Source organism: Ranitomeya variabilis, chromosome 4, assembly GCF_051348905.1.
Source record: "Ranitomeya variabilis isolate aRanVar5 chromosome 4, aRanVar5.hap1, whole genome shotgun sequence".
Classification (NCBI taxonomy): Eukaryota; Metazoa; Chordata; class Amphibia; order Anura; family Dendrobatidae; genus Ranitomeya; species Ranitomeya variabilis.
In genome coordinates, this window is record NC_135235.1 from 691,694,813 (window position 1) to 691,717,900 (window position 23,088).

The 23,088-nt window shown below is 42.4% G+C and overlaps 1 protein-coding gene across 1 annotated transcript in view; it reads left to right on the forward strand.

Annotated features, from left to right (window-relative positions):
- LOC143767639 (uncharacterized) overlaps nt 1-22,611 on the forward strand; it is a 77,390-nt gene extending 54,779 nt beyond the window's left edge. Inside the window, exon 13 of the mRNA XM_077256084.1 lies at nt 19,944-22,611. Within this exon, the coding sequence (XP_077112199.1) occupies nt 19,944-21,031 (1,088 nt within the window). The 3' untranslated portion in view covers nt 21,032-22,611. The remainder of the gene's footprint in view (nt 1-19,943) is intronic.
- Nucleotides 22,612-23,088: the final 477 nt, after the last annotated feature.

Genomic DNA, 23,088 nt, shown 5'->3' on the forward strand with positions numbered 1-23,088 from the left:
CATTAGGGTTAGGGGTGTGTTGGGTTAGGGTTGGAATTACAATTGAGGGGTTTCCACTGTTTAGGCATATCAGAGGCTCTGCAAACGTAACGTGACGCCCGCAGACCATTCCATCAAAGCCTGCATTCCAAAACGCCACTTCCCTTCCGAGACCCGACGAGTGCCCAAACAATAGTTTTCTCCCACATATGGGGTATCAGTGTACTCAGGAAAAATTGGACAACAACTTTTGGGGCCAATTTCTCCTGTTACCCTTGGGAAAATACAAAACTGGGGGCTAAAAAAATCATTTTTGTGGGAAAAAATGTATTTTATTTTCACTGCTCTGCGTTTATAAACTGTAGTGAAACAATTGGGGGTTCAAAGTTCTCACAACACATCTAGATAAGTTCCTTAGGTGGTTTAGTTTCCAAAATGGGGTCACTTGTGGGGGGTTTCCACTGTTTAGGCCCATCAGGGGCTCTCCAAACGCGACATGGCATCTGATCTCAATTCTAGCCAATTCTGTGTTGAAATAGTAAAATGGCGCTCTTCCCTTCCGAGCTGTGCCGTGCACCCAAACAGTGGTTTACCCCCACATATGGTGTATCGGCATAGTCAGGACAAATTGGACAACTTTTGCTGTCCAATTTCTCCTGTTACTCTTGGGAAAATAAAACAAATTGGATCTGAATTAATTTTTTTGTTAAAAAAAAAAAAAAAAGTTCCCTTTTTTTAAAACATTCCAAAAATTCCTGTGAAGCACCTGCAGGGTTAATAAACTTCTTAAATGTGGTTTTGAGCACCTTGAGGGGTGCAGTTTTTAGACTGGTGTCACTTTTTTATATTTTCTCTCATATAGACTCCTCAAAGAGACTTCAAATGTGATGTGGTCCTTAAAAAAAATTGTGTAGTAAAAATGAGAAATCGCTGGTCAAATTTTAACCCTTAACTCTCTAACAGAAAAAAAAAATTGGATCAAAAATTGTGCTGATGTAAAGTAGACATGTGGGAAATGTTAGTTAAGTATTTTGTGTAACATATCTCTGTGGTTAAAGGGCATGAAAATTCAAAGTTGGAAAAATGCGAAATTTTCGCCGAATTTCCTTTTTTTTTTTTTCTTTCAGAAATAAACGCAAGTAATATCAAAGACATTTTACCACTATCATTAAGTACAATCTGTCACGAGAAAACATTCAGAATCACTGGGATCCATTGAAGCGTTCTAAAGTTATAACTTCATAAATGGACAGTGGTCAGAATTAGTCATTAACGTGCAAACCACCCTTGGGGGTAAAGGGTTTAAAAAAAAGTCTCCATTGCCTCTTTCAAATGCTTAAAATATAAATTTATCACACGTCAGCTCTGCACTATTATACATATTCTAAATTATTATAAATACTATTTAAAAGTATATTTCTTGTTGAAACTCATGTGATAGAAAATATTGACCTTTACGACAGTTTATATACTGTGTGCAGAATTATTAGGCAAGTTGTATTTTAGAGGATTATTTTTATTATTGATCAACAACTATGTTCTCAATCAATCCAAAAGACTCATAAATATCAAAGCTTAATATTTTTTGAAGTTGGAGTGGGTTTTTTTTTAGATTTGGCTATCTTAGGAGGATATCTGTTTGTGCAGGTAACTATTACTGTGCAGAATTAGGCAACTTAATAAAAACCAAATATATTCCCATCTCACTTGTTTATTTTCACCAGGTAAACCAATATAACTGCACAAAATTTTTAAATAAACATTTGACATGCAACAACAAAACCCCCAAAAATTAGTGACCAATATAGCCACCTTTCTTTATGATGACACACAACAGCCTTCCATCCATAGATTCTGTCAGTTGTTTGATCTGTTTACGATCAACATTGCGTGCAGCAGCCACCACAGCCTCCCAGACACTATTCCGAGTGGTGTACTGTTTTCCTTCCCTGTAGATCTCACATTTTATGAGGGACCACAGGTTCTCTATGGGGTTCAGATCAGGTGAGCAAGAGGACCATGTCATTATTTTTTCTTCTTTGAGACCTTTACTCGCCAGCCATGCTGTGGAGAAGTTGGAGGCGTGTGATGGGCATTGTCCTGCATGAAAATCATGTTTTTCTTGAACGATATCGACGACTTCTTGTACCACTGCTTGAAGGAGTCTTCCAGAAACTGGCAGTAGGTCTGGGAGTTGAGCTTCACTCCATCCTCAACCCGAAAAGGTCCCACAAGTTCATCTTTGATACCAGCCCATACCAGTACCCCACCTCCACCTTGCTGGCGTCTGAGTTGGAGTGGAGCTCTCTGCCCTTTACTGATCCATAAAGATCCACACAACAGAATGACTACAGGGTCAAAATAATGTATCAAAATTTATAATTAAACATATTAAATCCAACAATAAATCAAATGACAACGTATAATAGAGTATGCAAAGAGGAGAATAATGCCTTAGGGAATGCCGCACATGTCAGAACAGATCCAGACACTGGAGGGTTAAATGAAGAAAAAACGAGCTATAGCCTCACATATGGGCAGAAACAGTTTAATCATGTAAGACCCAGGAAAAACCTAGTGTTAACAGCTATTAATGCCCTACCATATCTGTGCTCAATGCCAGAGTGAATCACCATGGCACCATGCTGGAATCCGGTAACCGCCGCACGATCACATCAAAACCATAATTACTTGTAGATAGGCGATACCAGGCACCAATCCCCCAATGACCCGGTCCGTCCGCACCGACGCGCGTTTCGGACCTTCCTTCTTCCTAAGGGGGCCTGCTATCCTATGTAATGTCCCACCTTATATACCTACACCGCAAGATGCCGGCCAAAACAGCGTGGTTGTAAACTGGAAGTCACGGACCCGACCCGGAAGTGACGCGCGCATCTCCCCGGAAACCATGACGCCGGCCGACGTCAGCGTCACATGACGGCAGGTCCTGTAAGGACACCAACCGCCATGACAAGACGCCAAAGGCCGGCCGGGGGCACAGCACCAGAGAGAAAGGCGCGTACAGGTACGGGTGCGCCACCTGGCACAGCAGTGCAGACATAGATGTAATCAATCGGTGCAGTCTCTTATTAAACCCAAAATACCATAACCAAATAAACAATGTCACAAATACACAATTAAAAGACTTAAATTAAAACAGAACAAAACAAACCAAATATTGCACCAAAACAAACATCTAACAATATTAAACTAAATCACAGATAACTTAATATATGTCAAGACAATAGGACATTATAGCATAGGACGATATCCGTTCATTCTCATAATGTCTTTAATAGGATTAACTCCGTCATTTGTCCATTAGCATCTTGACACCAGAACTTCAGTAGGATAGGAATATAAAGGAGACATACAGGAACTATAATAAAAATATAAAAAATGTTAAAAACAAAACGCAGGGTAACAATAACAGCATCCATAGCGCCAAATATCCAGATAGTCACTAATCAAATGGGTAATACACAGAGGATAAAAATTCATAGGAATGGGGCAAAGCTCACATTTTCGTTAAGCCCAGATGGATGGACCGTATTCAAGGTCCAAATCCATCTGGACTCCAATTGGGCCAAACGCTTTGAGATCCCACCACCGCGGATACCGGCATCTATTTTATCAATCCCCCGAAATCTGAGGAGGGCACCTGTTGTGAATTCTGTTCTTGGGCTCCCTCCGGTGGTTATAAGTGGTACTGCTGCTGGCTTTGGATCGCAGCATTTATCAGGTGTGTCCACTTAGTGCAATTCTGACTGGGCTATTTAGTCTTGCTAGATTCTTTAGTTAGTGCCAGTTGTCAATTGTTCCCGGAGGATTCACATCTCTGCCTGGTTTCTCCTGCTATGCTGTCCAAATCAACCAAGATAAGTTCTGGCTTTGCTTTTGCAGTCCACATGCTGTGGGCTTAATAGTTCAGTGCATTTCTATGTTTTGTCTTGTCCAGCTTGGTCTGTGTAAGGATTTATTCAGCCAAACTGGTATCTCTGGAGATGCAGATTTACCCCTCCATATCTTTAGTAGATGTGGAGACTTTGGTATTTTCTGCGGTGGATATTTTCTAGTGTTTTAATACTGACCGCACAGTACTCTGTCCTGTCCTTTCTATTTAGCTAGAATTGGCCTCCTTTGCTAAATCTTGTTTTCAGTCTGCGTATGTAATTTCCCTCTCCTCTCACAGTCAATATTTGTGGGGGGCTGTCTATCCTTTGGGGATTTTCTCTGAGGCAAGATAGTTTTCCCGTTTCTATCTTTAAGGGGTATTTAGTCCTCCGGCTGTGACGAGATGTCTATGCAGTGGTAGGTACATTCCACGGCTACTTCTAGTTGCGGTGTTAAGTTCAGGGTCTGCGGTCAGTACAGGTACCACCTTCTCCAGAGGACGCCTCATGATCTGGTGGCCTAGGAGCAGCATAACAGGCACCGTCAGTTATGATACTCTTTGAGATGGCGGGGAAGAGTTTTTAACATGGATGTGTCAGATTCAGTAGCTGCTGCCATAATACCACATACGTGCTCCCTGACCCGTATTTTAAACTGCCGTGTCATCATACTTACATAGATTTTACCGCACGGGCATACGGCATAATATATTATATTTCTATCAATACACGTAATCCATTTTTTTATATTAAACTGACGTGATCCCTCAGCATTCTTAAATGTGTTACATCTATCAATATTGGAACACGCAACGCAATGGCCACAGGGAGCACACCCATATTTCCCCGCCATATCATCCAAAAAGGTTGTAGTTCTCTCACTTACATAGTGACTGTACCAAATGGTCACGCAGATTTTTGGATCGCCTTGCTGTGATGGATGCCCTCTCAGGGAGAAATCTAGAAATTACCGGATCCGCTTTTAAAATGTGCCAAGATCTATCCAGCGCCCTTCTCATATGAGGAAAGTGAGAGTGAAATTTAGTAACGAATTGGACAACTTCCTCATTTTTTACCTCTCCTAGTGTCATAGAGCAGTGTATGCCGAGTGGAAAATCTTGCTCTATCATAAGCCTTCTTTATCTTACGGTTGCTATAACCGCGCTCAATTAGTCGGCCCTTATGATCCTCTGCTTGTCTATAAAAATCTGCATCTGTTGAACTCAACCTCCAAAGACGTAAAAATTGTCCGGTGGGAACGGATTGGACCATATGGGCAGGATGGGAGGATGTAGCATGTTAGTGGCTGTTGGTTTTCGGAAGATATCAGTCTGTATCTCACCATGTGTATCCCGTCTGAGCATGACATCCAGGAACTCCACGGCGTTAGTATCATATTTAAAAGTAACATGTATATTCAATGTGTTATCATTAAGTGACGCCAAGAAGTCCCGGAGGTCCACTTCGGACCCCTGCCAGATCAGAAATATATCGTCGATGTACCGTGTCCAGGAGAGGACGCGGCACATCGGCGATGACTGATCTGGCAGGGAGAGGTCCCTCTCCCACAGCCCCAAGAACAAGTTGGCATACGCTGGGGCAAAAGCCGCCCCCATAGCTGTTCCTTGGAGCTGTAGGAAGAAGGACCCCTTAAAGATGAAAAAATTGTGCGTCAAAGTAAAACCCAACAGCTGGAAAACCAATTCTATAATGTCTTTTGGCAGGTCAGATGTACCCAAATAAAATGTAACCGCCCTTAGTCCATCTTCGTGTCTGATGCTGGTATAAAGGGACTCAATGTCCCCCGTAACCAGCATCATATCCTCATCCAAACATATACCGTCCACCTGTCTTAATAACTCGCCAGTGTCCTTTAAAAACGATGGCAAACCCTCGACTAAAGGCTGTAATTTAGAGTCGATCCATTTATTGATGTTTTCCAAGAAGCCTCCCCTCCCTGACACTATGGGACGACCAGGGGGCGTCTACGCGTCCTTATGGATTTTAGGTAACAGATAGAAGGTGGGGACAATAGGCTCTGTCACCAGCAGTGCCGCTGCCAACTCCTTAGTAATTGTCCCCACCTCCCTTGCCTTGTTGATAATAGATGATAACTGTGCAGAGTAGGCGGACAAGGGGTTAAATGTAAGCTTTTTATAACATGTGGTATTGTGTAATTGGCGAAAGGCCTCCTTTTCATAGAGGGTCTTAGGCCATACCACAATATTACCCCCCTTGTCCGCCGGTTTAAACACTACATCAGGTAACTCCTGAAGGACGCGCAGACGCTCCCTCTCCCTCTTAGACAGATTATCACAATGGATATACCGTGGAATTTCTCTAAATTCCTTGGTTACAATCTGAACAAAGAGGTCCACATTTGGACACAATGTCAGGGGAGGAAACTTCTTGGATTTAGGGCGGATTGTTGATGGCACCTTACCTCCCTCTGGTGTGTTGTGTTCAATAGCCAATTCCTCTAAGGTGCGTAGTGCTATTTGTTCTTCTGTTGGGAACAATTCAACAATTTTACCGTCAAAAAAATGTTTCTTAAAAATTAAAGAACGCGCAAACAAATGCAAGTCTTTTACAGCCGTAAACACATCAAAGGGTGCCGCTGGCGAGAAGGATAGACCCTTTTCTAAAAGGGCCAAATCAATTTCCGTAAATCTATGTTTACTCAGGTTGATTACCTTATTGTTACGTCTCTGGTAGTCAGGTGAACGATATTCATATCGTCTATATGGATGAAAGTTGTGATCCCTTTGTCTCCTCAGAGACACTCCTGATCTAGTAGTCATGGACGGACCAGATATCTCCGATTGGTCACTAATTGACGAACCCGAGGATTGTGACGGTGTACGTTACGTTATTTTGGCCGTGTAGTCATTCTGTTGTGCGGATCTTTATGTATTTATATTTATGATAGGGACGGTCAGTCCTTATTGCATGCACAGGGGACCCTTTAATTGTTTACTGGGATCCACTGTGAACTATGTGGCTCTGTTTGCTAGGGATTGTATATCTAACTTTTGCTGTGTTCTGCACAGGAGTACCTATGAACATGGACTTCAAAGCCAAGGAGAAAACCTGGCTTACACAAATTGACAAAGTATTTGGGGGAGATGGGCCGAGTATTCAGATGGTCACCGATCGTAGATGGGATGATCAGGCATCGGATTTACAGAATATGGTGATAAAGAGAACTAAATTATGGTGGAAAGGCACATTTTTGGAGAAATATCTCTCCAAAAAGATTATTCCTAGAGGCCTGCGGGTCCGTGTGGTGCCCAGTTTTCCAGTGGAGGATGTGGACTTTGTGGCCAGATGGGGGGAAGCATGTAGTGGCTGTTCTAGTATATTGATGCGCCTTCTATGTTATCTGAATAACACAAAGATTGTACAACTGGACGCATCAATTAAAGAGGAGGAACTTAAGGGGGGTGGTACCCCGGAAAGACTGTCCAATTTCAATACCCAGATGGAGAAGGTTTTGGAGGGTGTTGTGAAAAAAATTAATGAGACTCAATTAAAAAAATTAAATAGAGATCTTCGTGACTATGAGAGTAATCGTGTGTATTTATGGAGAAAGGCGGTTCCACAGGGCCTGCAGACTAGTTGTACACCGTCACAATCCTCAGTTTCGTCAATTAGTGATCAATCAGAGATGTCTGGTCCGTCCATGACTACTAGATCAGGAGTGTCTCTGAGGAGACAGAGGGATCACAACTTTCATCCATATAGACGATATGAATATCGTTTACCTGACTACCAGAGACGTAACAATAAGGTAATCAACCTGAGTAAACATAGATTTACGGAAATTGATTTGGCCCTTTTAGAAAAGGGTCTATCCTTCTCGCCAGCGGCACCCTTTGATGTGTTTACGGCTGTAAAAGACTTGCATTTGTTTGGGTGTTCTTTAATTTTTAAGAAACATTTTTTTGACGGTAAAATTATTGAATTGTTCCCAACAGAAGAAGAACAAATAGCACTACGCACCTTAGAGGAATTGGCTATTGAACACAACACACCAGAGGGAGGTAAGGTGCCATCAACAATCCACCCTAAATCCAAGAAGTTTCCTCCCCTTACATCGTGTCCAAATGTGGACCTCTTTGTTCAGATTGTAACCAAGGAATTTAGAGAAATTCCACGGTATATCCATTGTGATAATCTAAGAGGGAGAGGGAGCGTCTGCGCGTCCTTCAGGAGTTACCTGATGTAGAGTTTAAACCGGCGGACAAGGGGGGTAATATTGTGGTATGGCCTAAGACCCTCTATGAAAAGGAGGCCTTTCGCCAATTACACAATACCACATGTTATAAAAAGCTTACATTTAACCCCTTGTCCGCCTACTCTGCACAGTTATCATCTATTATCAACAAGGCAAGGGAGGTGGGGACAATTACTAAGGAGTTGGCAGCGGCACTGCTGGTGACAGAGCACTGTCCCCACCTTCTAGCTGTTACCTAAAATCCATAAGGACGCGCAGACGCCCCCTGGTCGTCCCATAGTGTCAGGGAGGGGTGGCTTCTTGGAAAACATCAATAAATGGATCGACTCTAAATTACAGCCTTTAGTCGAGGGTTTGCCATAGTTTTTAAAGGACACTGGCGAGTTACTAAGACAGGTGGCCGGTATATGTTTGGATGAGGATATGATGCTGGTTACGGGGGATATTGAGTCCCTTTATACCAGCATCAGACACGAAGATGGACTAAGGGCGGTTACATTTTATTTGGGTACATCTGACCTGCCGAAAGACATTATAGAATTGGTGATCCAGCTGTTGGGTTTTACTTTGACGCACAATTTTTTCATCTTTAAGGGGTGCTTCTTCCTACAGCTCCAAGGAACAGCTATGGGGGCGGCTTTTACCCCAGCGTACGCCAACTTGTTCTTGGGGCTGTGGGAGAGGGACCTCTCCCTGCCAGATCAGTCATCGCCGATGTGCCGCGTCCTCTCCTGGACGTGGTACATCGACGATATATTTCTGATCTGGCAGGGGTCCGAAGTGGACCTCCGGGACTTCATGGCGTCACTTAATAATAACACATTGAATATATATGTTACCTTTAAATATGATACTAACGCCGTGGAGTTCCTGGATGTCATGCTCAGACGGGATACACATGGTGAGATACAGACTGATATCTTCCGAAAACCAACAGCCACTAACATGCTACATCCTCCCATCCTGCCCATATGGTCCAATCCGTTCCCACCGGACAATTTTTACGTCTTCGGAGGTTGAGTTCAACAGATGCAGATTTTTATAGACAAGCAGAGGATCTTAAGGGCTGACTAATTGAGCGCGGTTATAGCAACCGTAAGATAAAGAAGGCTTATAATAAAGCAAGATTTTCCATCCACTCGGCATACACTGCTCTGACACTAGGAGAGGTAAAAGAAATGAGGAAGTTGTCCGATTCGTTACTAAATTTCACTCTAACTTTCCTCATATGAGAAGGGCGCTGGAGAGATCTTGGCACATTTTAAAAGCGGATCCGGTAATTTCTAGATTTCTCCTTGAGGGGGCATCCGTCACAGCAAGGCAATCCAAAAATCTGCATGACCATTTGGTACATAGTCACTATGTAAGTGAGAGAACTACAACCTTTTTGGATGATATGGCGGGGAAATATGGGTGTGCTCCCTGTGGCCATTGCGTTGCGTGTTCCAATATTGATAGATATAGACAAAAACACGGAGGAAAAAAGTCCACTTCAACATATTTAGAAAACAATATACAAAAGATTTATTAAGTAATCAATACAAATACAAATATGTAAAATACAAAACATGGGTGTATTGTTAATACCGCCATATAGCAGAAGACACATAGGAGGAAATGTGGCAATGACCAAGTCAGAGGGGGAGTTCACATATACACCTTTTGGGTGGCAGAATCAGCTCAGAAAGTAAAGAGAATGTACGACCAAATACAATCACTACGTCTAACTCACATGGCACATGTGAGTTAGACGTAGTGATTGTATTTGGTCGTACATTCTCTTTACTTTCTGAGCTGATTCTGCCACCCAAAAGGTGTATATGTGAACTCCCCCTCTGACTTGGTCATTGCCACATTTCCTCCTATGTGTCTTCTGCTATATGGCGGTATTAACAATACACCCATGTTTTGTATTTTACATATTTGTATTTGTATTGATTACTTAATAAATCTTTTGTATATTGTTTTCTAAATATGTTGAAGTGGACTTTTTTCCTCCGTGTTTTTGTCTATGTATTGGTTTGGAGTAGTCCCAGAAGGGCACCCAAGGAGTGCCTAGAGAGAGTTGGTACTTACCACTCAGATATACAGAGTATATTGGTGCTTCATGACTGTAATATTCAATATTGATAGATGTAACACATTTAAGAATGCTGAGGGATCACGTCAGTTTAATATCAAAAAATGGATTACGTGTATTGATAGAAATATAGTATATTATGCCGTATGCCCGTGCGGTAAAATCTATGTAGGTATGACGACACGGCACTTTAAAATACGGGTCAGGGAGCACGTACGTGGTATTATGGCAGCAGCTACTGAATCAGACACATCCATGTTAAAAACTCTTCCCCGCCATTTCAAAGAGTATCATAACTGTGACGGTGCCCTCCTCAGATTTCGGGGGATTGATAAAATAGATGCCGGTATCCGCGGTGGTGGGATTTCAAAGCGTTTGGCCCAATTGGAGTCCAGATGGATTTGGATCTTGAATACGGTCCATCCATCTGGGCTTAACGAAAATGTGAGCTTTGCCCCATTCCTATGAATTTTCATCCTGTGTGTATTACCCATTTGATTAGTGACTATCTGGATATTTGGCGCTGTGGATGCAGTTATTGTTACCCTGCGTTTTGTTTTTAAAAATTTTTATATTTTTATTATAGTTCCTGTATGTCTCCTTTATATTCCTATCCTACTGAAGTTCTGGTGAAAAGATGCTAATGGACAAATGACGGAGTTAATCCTATTAAAGACATTATGAGAATGAACTGATATCGTCCTATGCTATAATGTCCTATTGTCTTGACATATATTAAGTTATCTGTGATTTAGTTTAATATTGTTAGATGTTTGTTTCGGTGCAATATTTGGTTTGTTTTGTCCTGTTTTAATTTAAGTCTTTTAATTGTGTATTTGTGACATTGTTTATTTGGTTATGGTATTTTTAGTTTAATAAGAGACTGCACCGATTGATTACATCTATGTCTGCACTGCTGTGCCAGGTGGCGCACTCGTACCTGTACGCGCCTTTCTCCTGGCGCTGTTCCCCCGGGCGGCCTTCGGCGTCTTGTCATGGCGGTTGGTGTCCTTACAGGACTTGCCGTCATGTGACGCCGAAGCCGGCCGGCGTCATGGTTGCCGGGGAGATGCGCGAGTCACTTCCATATCGGGTCTGCGACTTCCGGTTTACAACCACGCTGTTTGGGCCGGCATCTTGCGGTGTAGGTATATAAGGTGGGACATTACATAGGATAGCAGGCCCCCTTAGGAAGAAGGAAGGTCCAAAACGCGCGTCGTGGCGGACGGACTGGGTCATTGGGGGATTGGTGCCTGGTATCGCCTATCTACAGGTAATTATGGTTTTGATGTGATAGTGCGGCGGTTACCGGATTCCAGCATGGTGCCATGGTGATTCACTCTGGCATTGAGCATAGACATGGTAGGGCATTAATAGCTGTTAACCCTAGGTTTTTCCTGGGTCTTACATGATGAAACTGTGTTTCTGCCCATATGTGAGGCTATAGCTCGTTTTTTCTTCATTTAACCCTCCAATGTCCGGATCTGTTCTGACATGTGCGGCATTCCATAATGCATTATTCTACTCTTTGCATACTCTCTCTTATACGTTGTCATTTGATTTATTGTTGGATTTAATATGTTGGTCGTTTTAACCAATAAATTTTGATACATTATTTTGACCCTGTAGTCATTCTGTTGTGCGGATCTTTATGTATTTATATTTATGATAGGGGCGGTCAGTCCTTATTGCATGCACAGGGGACCCTTTAATTGTTTACTGGGATCCACTGTGAACTATGTGGCTCTGTTTGCTAGGGATTGTATATATACCTTTACTGATCCAGCCTCTGACCCATCCATCTGGCCCATCAAGAGTCACTCTCATTTCATCAGTCCATAAAACCTTTGAAAAGTCAGTCTTAAGATATTTCTTGGCCCAGTCTTGACTTTTTATCTTATGTTTCTTGTTCAAAGGTGGTCGTTTTTCAGCCTTCCTTACCTTGGCCATGTCCCTGAGTGTCGCACACCTTGTGCTTTTTGTTACTCCAGTAACGTTGCAGCTCTGAAATATTGCAAAACTGGTGGCAAATGGTGTCTTGGCAGCTTCATGCTTGATTTTCCTCAATTTTGTGCCTTTTTTGCCCAGCACACTTCTTGTGACCCTGTTGGCTGTTTGCCATGAAACGCTTGATTGTTTGGTGATCACGCTTCAAAAGTTTGGCAATTTCAAGACTGCTGCATCCCTCTGCAAGACATCTCACAATTTTGGACTTTTCAGAGCCTGTCAAATCTCTCTTCTGACCCATTTTGCCAAAGGAAAGAAAGTTGCCTAATATTTAAGTACAACTTATATAGGGTTTTGATGTCATTAGACAACATCCCTCCTCATTACAGAGATGCACTTCACCTGATTTACTTAATTGATAGTTGGCTCTAAAGCCTGAACAGATTGGAGTAGGACAACATGTATAAAAAGTATCATGTGATTAAAATAAAACTTGCCTAATTCTGCACACAGTGTATTGCCAAGAGCCACTGACACCCACACTCTAATAACCCCTAAGAGGTTTTACCATTAGTTACACTTTTTTTTATATTTTAAAAAAGACTGTTCAGCTTGATTATTTCAGTAGATGTGTTATTGTCTATAGTCACAGTTTTGCCTATCATCCTTTAACTTCTTTAACCCCTCTACATCTGGACTTACACACAGACCCCTAGGCTTGGGCCACGTTGAAACTTGCTTTTCTGTAGTATGAAATGGCAAGAAGAATAGTCAGGTAGTCGGGCCACAACTGGGAGGGCAGAGAAAAAATACAAAGTCCGAAGACTCAAGAGTAGTCAGCCAGGGTCACAACAGGAAACAAATGCACAAGCTGGGAGCTGAGTACAGAGGACAGAACCAGAGTAGAACAAGCATTTATCTCGCAGCTTCCAGCAATATGTTTCGAGCTTTAGTAGGGTGCGATGATTTCCAATTGGCTGAAGTAGGGAGCAGATTATTTTAACTGGACAGCGTACACACCCAAACTGCCAGAATGGATGATACCACAGGTCGCAGGCACCTTAATCTTAGTGGCTGCACAGAATCTGCACCCCCCAGAGCTTCTGGTTCTGATGTCTCCTCCATTACCAGCACCCCCTGCAGAATAAATAAGCAGACGTCACATCCCTGAGGAGATGGGACACAGCATTTGTAAAAGCCCTAATATGACAAAACGTCAGAAAATCAGAGCAGAAGAAATCCCCATAAATTAACTCATTGAGGGTTAGGCTGTCCAAAACGGAGTAAGTCTATAGGAGTAGCGACACTTTTGACTCCACAGCCACTTTCTGGTAATTAGCGCAGTGGATGTTGGAGAGTAAAAATTGAAAATATACCACTTTATTACTCAACACACAGTGCCCGGATTGTGCTCCAGAAACACACGCACCATAAATTAAGTAGGTTCTTCTCGCTATAGTATTGCCAAATACATTAAAATGGTAAAACTCCGGCTCATGATGGATAAATTAACGTTTTCTTGTGCTGAAACAAGAAAATCCACAATTTCGGATAATAGGCCCATATGATTACAGATAGGTTTAAATCATCAACATTTCGGTGCGAATCTGTCTTTCTAAAGATACATCTGTTAAAAAAAAACAATCAAAATATTTTTCCAAAGCTGCAGTGTGAAGCAAATAAAGAAGAGGGGCAATAGATTGTGTCATGGAGCTATGAGGTGGCAAAAAACCCAGCGTATGACCACGGCGACATGTGTGTTGTCGGCGCGCGGTGTGTGTGTTGCTGGCAACGAAAGAGACAAAAATAAAGCAGTGATTGGGCAAAAGCAACACAAATGTATTTAAAATAAAAAATTAACTTTTACTAACGGGCGAGGGGGGAAATGTTATGGACCTGGGGGGTGTGGAGCTGGGATGATTGGCAACGGGTGGATGATGAAGGGTTCCAAGGGAAGGGGTAACTAAACTTGTGGGGTCTGGGAGGTCAAGGATGGAAGTAGACACATTAGGAGTAGAAGCATGGGACGGGAGAAATGCATTGGAAGGGACAGGAAAAACTGGACAACAGACACATGTGAAGGTGGAGGTAGCACGACACTTCTGCTGCCACGAGTCCTTTAGCCTTTCTGTCAACATTTATGGGGCAGCTTGCTTTTTTTTTGTCTCCTTGGGAGTGGTGGGGTCAGCAGGTCGTTCACAATGTTGGCCTGGTGGTGGTGGTAGACAGCCGTGCAGAATCTTCAGGCGGCCTATTTGTGGTGGCATTGGGCAGCCGTGCAGAATCTTCAGGCGGCCTATTTGTGGTGGCATTGGGCAGCCGTGCAGGATCTTCTGGCTGCCTTGTGGCATGGCCAGCCATGCAGGAGCAGGACTCGACATAGTGGTGGAGTGGCTTTGAGCAACACCCGGCATGGTGGTGGAGGTGTAGTTGTGTGCGGCAGGACTGGGCATGGTGGTGGCTGTACAGTGGTATGCAGCAGAACTCTGTATTGATGTTAAGTAACCTGTGGCTGGTGGAAGTACAGAGTCTGCTGCATAGCCTGAACGTAAGCAGCATTGCAGGTTTGCATCACATTGAGCTGGAGTTCAGGCGTAAGGTGTTCCGATATGCCCTGTTCTATCTTGTTAAAAAAGAAATGGTGTGCTGGTCTCTGGAGGCCGGCTTCCAGATGGTTAAGTCATCCAGCAGCGCTTGGGTCACCTCAGTCCACAACTGCTGAATCACTACAGCGTCCGAGTGCTGATGCTCCCAGGTGTCCCACAACGGAGCTCGCTCGTACACCAAGGTGTTGAGGAAGTCATTGTCTATAAAATCCTCCTCCTGTTGTGGGACCTAGAAATGAAACAAAGACATTAATGTAAAGATAAAACACTTAAAACACAAACAGTCAAAAAGGAAACCAAACAGTCAAGAATAAATAAAAACATTCAAAAAGAAAAAAAAGTCACGAATAACTAAAAACAGTCAAGAATACTTGCCGTCTTGCCACTGAAACTTGGGCCCGAACCTGCTGCTCCTGCTGTTCTGCACTGGAATGTTTCTGTGAAAAGAAAAATAAATATTTTGCCACATGTGTAAAATAGTGACAGTGAATACTTACCAATCAGGAGCAAATGTACTCACTACAGTCTCCTGTCCACTATGTGAGCTCTGATCTTCAGTGGAGGACATGATGAGGAATGCTGCAAGAGAGACAGAAATGATTAAAGACTGCAGGCAGAAATGCACAGGCAGACATATAGCTTGTATACTTGCATTTTGATAGTCTTCCAAACTTGATGCTGCAAGGCTTGTATCGCTTCCATAATCTTGAGTACTGGACTTCTACTGCCCACACCTTCTTTTATAAGCTTTGTTTAGGGGGTGGCTTAAAACAAGTTCCTAGACATGTTTGCTCATAAAAACGCATGCGTACGTAAACTAAATCGTATGCATGTCCGTGCATACGCATGCGTTCCCATAGACTGTTATGCGTTTATTTGACGCACTCCTTCCGCAAGCGTCCGCATGCGTATGGCGGTGGAAATTTGCTGCCACAAAATATTAACAAGGTGTCAGCCGTGCCCAGCCGCACACTGCGAAAATATGCATGCGTAACCAAATGCGGGCGAAAGCATGTATCTGCGTCTAAAATGTTAAAGATATGAAATCAAGACGCATGCGGCTGTATACGTCAGAAACGCTGCGGACACAACCGCAAATGTGAAACCAGCCTAAGGTGTCCATGTGAATTGGTGTCCACATGGCACATGGACCTTAATCCACCACTTGGGGACCCTGGATTTGTAAAAACAGATGTATCTTGAGAGAGGCAGATTCGCACCAAAATATTGATGATTTAAACACCTCTGTATTCATATTGGTCTATTACCGAAATTGTGGATTTTCTTGTTTTAGCACAACAAAACGTTAGATATATTTTTATCGTGTGCCGGAGTTCTACCATTCTACTAGATCTATTTACTTTTTACTCCAAAGCACCCATTCATAGTTACATAGTTATTAAGGTTGAAGGAAGACTTTAAGTCCATCTAGTTCAACCCATAGCCTAACCTAACATGCCCTAACATGTTGATCCAGAGGAAGGCAAAAAAAAAAACCATGTGGCAGAGAGTAAAGGCACCGTTACACTAAACGACTTACCAACAATCACAACCAGCGATCGTGATCTTTGGTAAGTCGTTATGTGGTCGCTGGGGAGCTGTCACACAGACAGCTCTCTCCAGCAACCAACGATCAGGTGAAAGACTTCGGCATCGTTGAAACTGTCTTCAACGATGCCAAAGTCCCCCTGCAGCACCCAGGTAACCAGGGTAACATAGTAACATAGTAACATAGTTAGTAAGGCCGAAAAAAGACATTTGTCCATCCAGTTCAGCCTATATTCCATCATAATAAATCCCCCGATCTACGTCCTTCTACAGAACCTAATAATTGTATGATACAATATTGTTCTGCTCCAGGAAGACATCCAGGCCTCTCTTGAACCCCTCGACTGAGTTCGCCATCACCACCTCCTCAGGCAAGCAATTCCAGATTCTCACTGCCCTAACAGTAAAGAATCCTCTTCTATGTTGGTGGAAAAACCTTCTCTCTTCCAGACGCAAAGAATGCCCCCTTGTGCCCGTCACCTTCCTTGGTATAAACAGATCCTCGGCAAGATATTTGTATTGTCCCCTTATATACTTATACATGGTTATTAGATCGCCCCTCAGTCGTCTTTTTTCTAGACTAAATAATCCTAATTTCGCTAATCTATCTGGGTATTGTAGTTCTCCCATCCCCTTTATTAATTTTGTTGCCCTCCTTTGTACTCTCTCTAGTTCCATTATATCCTTCCTGAGCACCGGTGCCCAAAACTGGACACAGTACTCCATGTGCGGTTTAACTAGGGATTTGTACAGAGGCAGTATAATGCTCTCATCATGTGTATCCAGACCTCTTTTAATGCACCCCATGATCCTGTTTGCCTTGGCAGCTGCTGCCTGGCACTGGCTGCTCCAGGTAAGTTTATCATTAACTAGGATCCCCAAGTCCTTCTCCCTGTCAGATTTACCCAGTGGTTTCCCGTTCAGTGTGCGTACAGATCCATCTGTAGCAGAATACTATCTTCTCTTGTATTAACTGCTTTACATAGTTTTGTATCATCTGCAAATATCAATATTTTACTGTGTAAACCTTCTACCAGATCATTAATGAATATGTTGAAGAGAACAGGTCCCAATACTGACCCACTGGTCACAGCGACCCAGTTAGAGACTATACCATTTATAACCACCCTCTGCTTTCTATCACTAAGCCAGTTACTAACCCATTTACACACATTTTCCCCCAGACCAAGCATTCTCATTTTGTGTACCAACCTCTTGTGCGGCACGGTATCAAACGCTTTGGAAAAATCGAGATATACCACGTCCAATGACTCACCGTGGTCCAGCCTATAGCTTACCTCTTCATAAAAACTGATTAGATTGTTTTGACAGGAGCAATTTCTCATAAACCCATGCTGATATGGAGTTAAACAGTTATTCTAAGTGCAGGGCCGCGCTTAGTAACCCGATATTTACCCTGGTTACCATTGTAAAAGTAAAAAAAAAAAACAAACAAAAAAACAGTACATACATGTCTGTCACGTCCCCCGCCGGCGTCCAGTGCAGGGCCGCGCTGCCGAGAGCTGTATCAGCGCCTGCAGTAACAGCGGTGACGTCACCGCTGTGCTCTGCTTTACGGCCAGCGCTGACGCAGTGCAGGAAGCTCTCGGCAGCAGCACGTCGACGCTGGGGGATGTGACAGACATCAGAATGTGAGTATGTAGTGTTTTTTTTTTTTTTTTTTTTTAACTTTTACAATGGTAACCAGGGTAAATATCGGGTTACTAAGCGCGGCCCTTCGCTTAGTAACCCGATGTTTACCCTGGTTACAAGTGAACACATCACTGGATCGGCGTCACACACGCCGATCCAGCGATGACAGCGGGTCATCAGCGACGAAATAAAGTTCTGGACTTCTAGCTCCGACCAGCGACATCACAGCAGGATCCAGATCGCTGCTGCGTGTCAAACACAACGAAATCGCTATCCAGGACGCTGCAACATCACGGATCATTGTCGTTCTCGTTGCAAAGTTGGTGAGTGTGAAGGTACCTTTAGCTCCACATTGGGGGAAAAAAATTCCTTCCCAACTCCACATACGGCAATCAGACTAGTTCCCTGGATCAACGCCCTATCAAGGAATCTAGTGTATATACCCTGTAACATTATACTTTTCAAGAAAAGCATCCAGTCCCCTCTTAAATTTAAGTAACAAATCACTCATTACAACATCATACGGCAGAGAGTTCCATAGTCTCACTGCTCTTACAGTAAAGAATCTGCGTCTGTTATTATGCTTAAACCTTTTTTCCTCCAGACGTAGAGGATGCCCCCTTGTCCCTGTCTCAGGTCTATGATTAAAAAGATCATCAGAAAGGTCTTTGTACTGTCCCCTCATATATTTATACATTAAAATAAGATCACCCCTTAGTCTTCATTTTTCCAAACTAAATAGCCCCAAGTGTAATAACCTATCTTGGTATTGCAGACTCCCCAGTCCTCTAATAACCTTGGTCGCTCTTCTCTGCACCCGCTCCAGTTCAGCTATGTCTTTTTTTTTTTTTTTTTATACACCGGAGACCAGAACTGTGCACAGTATTCTAAGTGTGGTCGCACTAGTGACTTGTATAGAGGTAAAATTATGTTCTCCTCATGAGCATCTATGCCTCTTTTAATACATCCCATTATTTTATTTGCCTTTTGTAGCAGCTGCCTGACACTGGCCACTGAATATGAGTTTGTCATCCACCCATATACCCAGGTCTTTTTCATTGACGGTTTTGCCCAGAGTATTAGAATTAAGCAGATAGTTATACATCTTATTACTTCTACCCAAGTGCATGACCTTACATTTATCCCCATTAAATCTCATTTGCCATTGATCAGCCCAAGCTTCTAGTTAGTTTACATAAATCATCCTGTAATATAAAATTGTCCTCCCCTGTATTGATTACTCTGCAGAGTTTAGTGTCATCTGCAAATATTGAAATACTACTCTGAATGTCACCTACAAGGTCATTAATAAAAATGTTAAAAAGAAGAGGGCCCAATACTGACCCCTGTGGTACACAACTGCAAACCGCGACCCAGTCCGAGTGTGCTCCATTAATAACCACCCTTTGTTTCCTATCCCTGAGCCAGCTCTCAATCCACTTACACATATTTTCCCCTATCCCCATTATTCTCATTTTATGTAACAACCTTTTGTGTGGCACCGTATCAAAAGCTTTTGAAAAGTCCATATACACTACATCCACTGGGTTCCCTTGGTCCAGTCCGGAACTTACCTCTGGATTTTGCTGGATTGGTTTATGGAAGCCATGTTGCTTTCTAAAAAGCCATTGAGCCACTAATATTGTAGAAACCTCTGTTTTTTCCATTGACAGATGATGGACCTGAGTGGGGACTTGTGTTTTTTGTAAGGTAAGTAGAATTTTTTTATTGGTAGTATTTTTTGCTACATAACAACATTGTTTGGTGGCTCTTTATTCCATATTTGGGAGGCAGAATGAAGAAACAGTCGAACATATCATGCTCTCCTGGTTCATCCTATGAGGTTTTCTATTAGGCTGAGAACTGTCATTTTCTTGGTCAATAATTCAAATGTTTTACATAATTTTCCATTTTCACTGACAGTTTAAATAGAAATGTTCAAAAATATTAAGTTTGAGGATATTTATTAATTGAAAAATAATTGGTTTTATTTTTGGCAGATAACTGTACTAGGAGATCAGAGGGACAGCTGACATCTTCAATTTTTAAATCAGATAATCTTGAAATCCCACAGGATACAATTGAAGTGAATGCCATTACTGCAGATATACCATCATCCCTTCACAGCAGAGATCTGTCATCTGATCCTTTGAAACAGGTCGTGTCTTCTGATTCATTACCGACTACTAAGGAAAATAAAATTAGTAAAATAAGCATTAAAAAACGAACTGCTCCTAAATCAAAGAAGTCGATTTCACCTTCAGAATATGGAAATAGTTTTCCCCTTCAAAAGTCTCTTCTTAAACATCAAATAATTCACACAGCAGACAACAGATTTTCTTGTTCCAAGTGTGGGAAATGTTTTAACCAGAATTCAGATTTTGTTATACACCAGAGAATTCACACAGGGGAGAAGCCTTTTTCCTGTTCAGAATGTGGGAAATGTTTTAGCCATAAATCAGATTTGCTTAAGCACCAGAGAATTCACACAGGGGAGAAGCCTTTTTCCTGTTCAGAATGTGGGAAATGTTTTAACAGGAAATCAGATTTTGTTATACACCAGAGAATTCACACAGGGGAGAAGCCTTTTTCCTGTTCAGAATGTGGGAAATGTTTTAACCGTAAAACGAATCTGGCTAGCCACCAGAGAACTCACACAGGGGAGAAGCCTTTTTCCTGTTCAGAATGTGGGAAATGTTTTAGCCATAAATCAGATTTGCTTAAGCACCAGAAAATTCACACGGGGGAGAAGCCTTTTTCCTGTTCAGAATGTGGGAAATGTTTTAACCAGAAATCAGGTTTTGTTATACACCAGAGAATTCACACAGGGGAGAAGCCTTTTTCCTGTTCAGAATGTGGGAAATGTTTTAGCCATAAATCAGATTTGCTTAAGCACCAGAAAATTCACACGGGGGAGAAGCCTTTTTCCTGTTCAGAATGTGGGAAATGTTTTAACCGAAAATCGGTTCTTGATTACCACCAGAGAATTCACACAGGGGAGAAACCTTTTTCCTGTTCAGAATGCGGGAAATGTTTTAACCAGAAAACACATCTAGCTAGCCACCAGAGAACGCACACAGGGGAGTAGCCTTTTTCCTGTTCAGAATGTGGGAAATGTTTTAACCTTAAAACGCATCTAGCTAGCCACCAGAGAACGCACACAGGGGAGAAGCCTTTTTCCTGTTCAGAATGTGGGAAATGTTTTAACCATAAATCAGATTTGCTTAAGCACCAGAAAATTCACACGGGGGAGAAGCCTTTTTCCTGTTCAGAATGTGGGAAATCTTTTAACCAGAAATCAGGTTTTGTTATACACCAGAGAATTCACACGGGGGAGAAGCCTTTTTCCTGTTCAGAATGTGGGAAATGTTTTAACCTTAAAACGCATCTGGCTAGCCACCAGAGAACTCACACAGGGGAGAAGCCTTTTTTCATGTTCTTAATGTCGGAAATCTTTTACACTGAAATGGTATTTTCTTAAATGGGTTGTTTCCATGTTTGGCCTTATTAAAATAAAAAAATCTTCTTCACCTTCCGTGCCAGTGCTGTTCCATCGATATCGGCAATCGCATTCCTGGGGCTCATATGAGGTTGTTACATCAAATTAGGCCTGTGCCCAATCAGTCCCAGCTTCACTGTCCCTGCCCTCAGACGTATTGAACATCAACAGGAAGCCAGGGCTACAACTTCTCTTTGACTTACACTTGTTTGATTTTGCCTGAAGGTGAGAACAGTGAAGCCAGTGCTAATTGGAAGCAGTGCTCACGTGACATAATAACCTGAGCCCCTAAAATGCAAGTGCTGACACCGCTGGATCTGCGCCAGCATGGGAGGTTTTGTCACGATACTATAAATATGCCATATTTTGAGTTACTTCTAGAAGGTTCCATGGCTTTACAGACACGCTGTGGGCTCTCTTCCCCCCCAGCTGCCTGTGGGTGAGTACACTTTTTTCCTCTGCGAGCCAGCTCTGTGTAATTCAACCACTGTGTAATTTAAACCACTCATCCCCCTCCCTCCGGATGCAGCTGGTTGATGGCAGTTGTAGAAACGTTCTCTTTTGTTCATCTAAAAATTTAATAGGGAATAACTTGACCCCAATTAGTGATAGAGATATAACAGTTACATATTCTGAATGTTCACCAATCGACCTACACACCAGTGCGTTTTCTAATTTCCCATGCCAACAGAATCTGAGATAAAGACTTCTACTTAATCGGATCATACACCTACTTCATGTTTAGACCTAAATGGAAGCTAACCTTGTGAGAAGACATGTAATACTTTCGTCATCACTCTACAAGGTTTTCAGCTTAAGCTACGAGGGATGTATTTTAATAATGTTCTGAGTCTCTTTGGAAAGTAGACGTGCATTCCTTAAACCACTCAGTGATTTCATGACCAGGGGTATAAGACAGTGCGACCTCATTTTGCTTCAGTCTTCGCCCAGGGAGCTAGCTAAGAGATGCTCTGTGATGCATTGTGATGTATCTCCCCTCCCCCACACCACATGGCCAGCCCTGATATAAGACAAATGTAAATTTATTTTCATCTTTAATTCCTATTGTGTAATTTTCTGTACATACGATAATTGTCTTATTTTATAATATCTTTTATATACTTTTGTAAACACTGCCTAATTATTTTTGGAGTAAAAGTTATATTTACTAATGTTGTTTTCCTTGCTCTAAAACGTACTCTAAGTCCTCCAACCTAAGCCAGTGCTACTGGTTAGGTTGGCTCCTGAACCGGTATTAATCGTAGTAATAGGAGCTGGTGGAAGTGTCCTGAGCTTTTGGGGAAGCTGGCAGCGACGGATGGCGTTGATAATTATTTTTCCTGCTTGAGTGGGAGTAGTTATATCGCCCTCGCTGCAGTGCGCCCAAGAGCCAGTACATGGCAAGGCAGCCTCACTGGTGACTAATTATCCTAGGTGCAGTTCCCTGTCTGACCTGAGGGTAAAGGGGACGCCAGAGAGCTGCAAGTTCCAAACCAGAAGTGGGATATAAATAAATCCCCTAAAGAAAGGAACTGGGAGAAAGGAACTGTGTTTTGTTTTTATTTTTACAGGACCAAACATGAGGAATTAGAAGTCAAAATCCCACACAGCGAAGAAGACATTATCATACCTAGAGTGTGAATTAC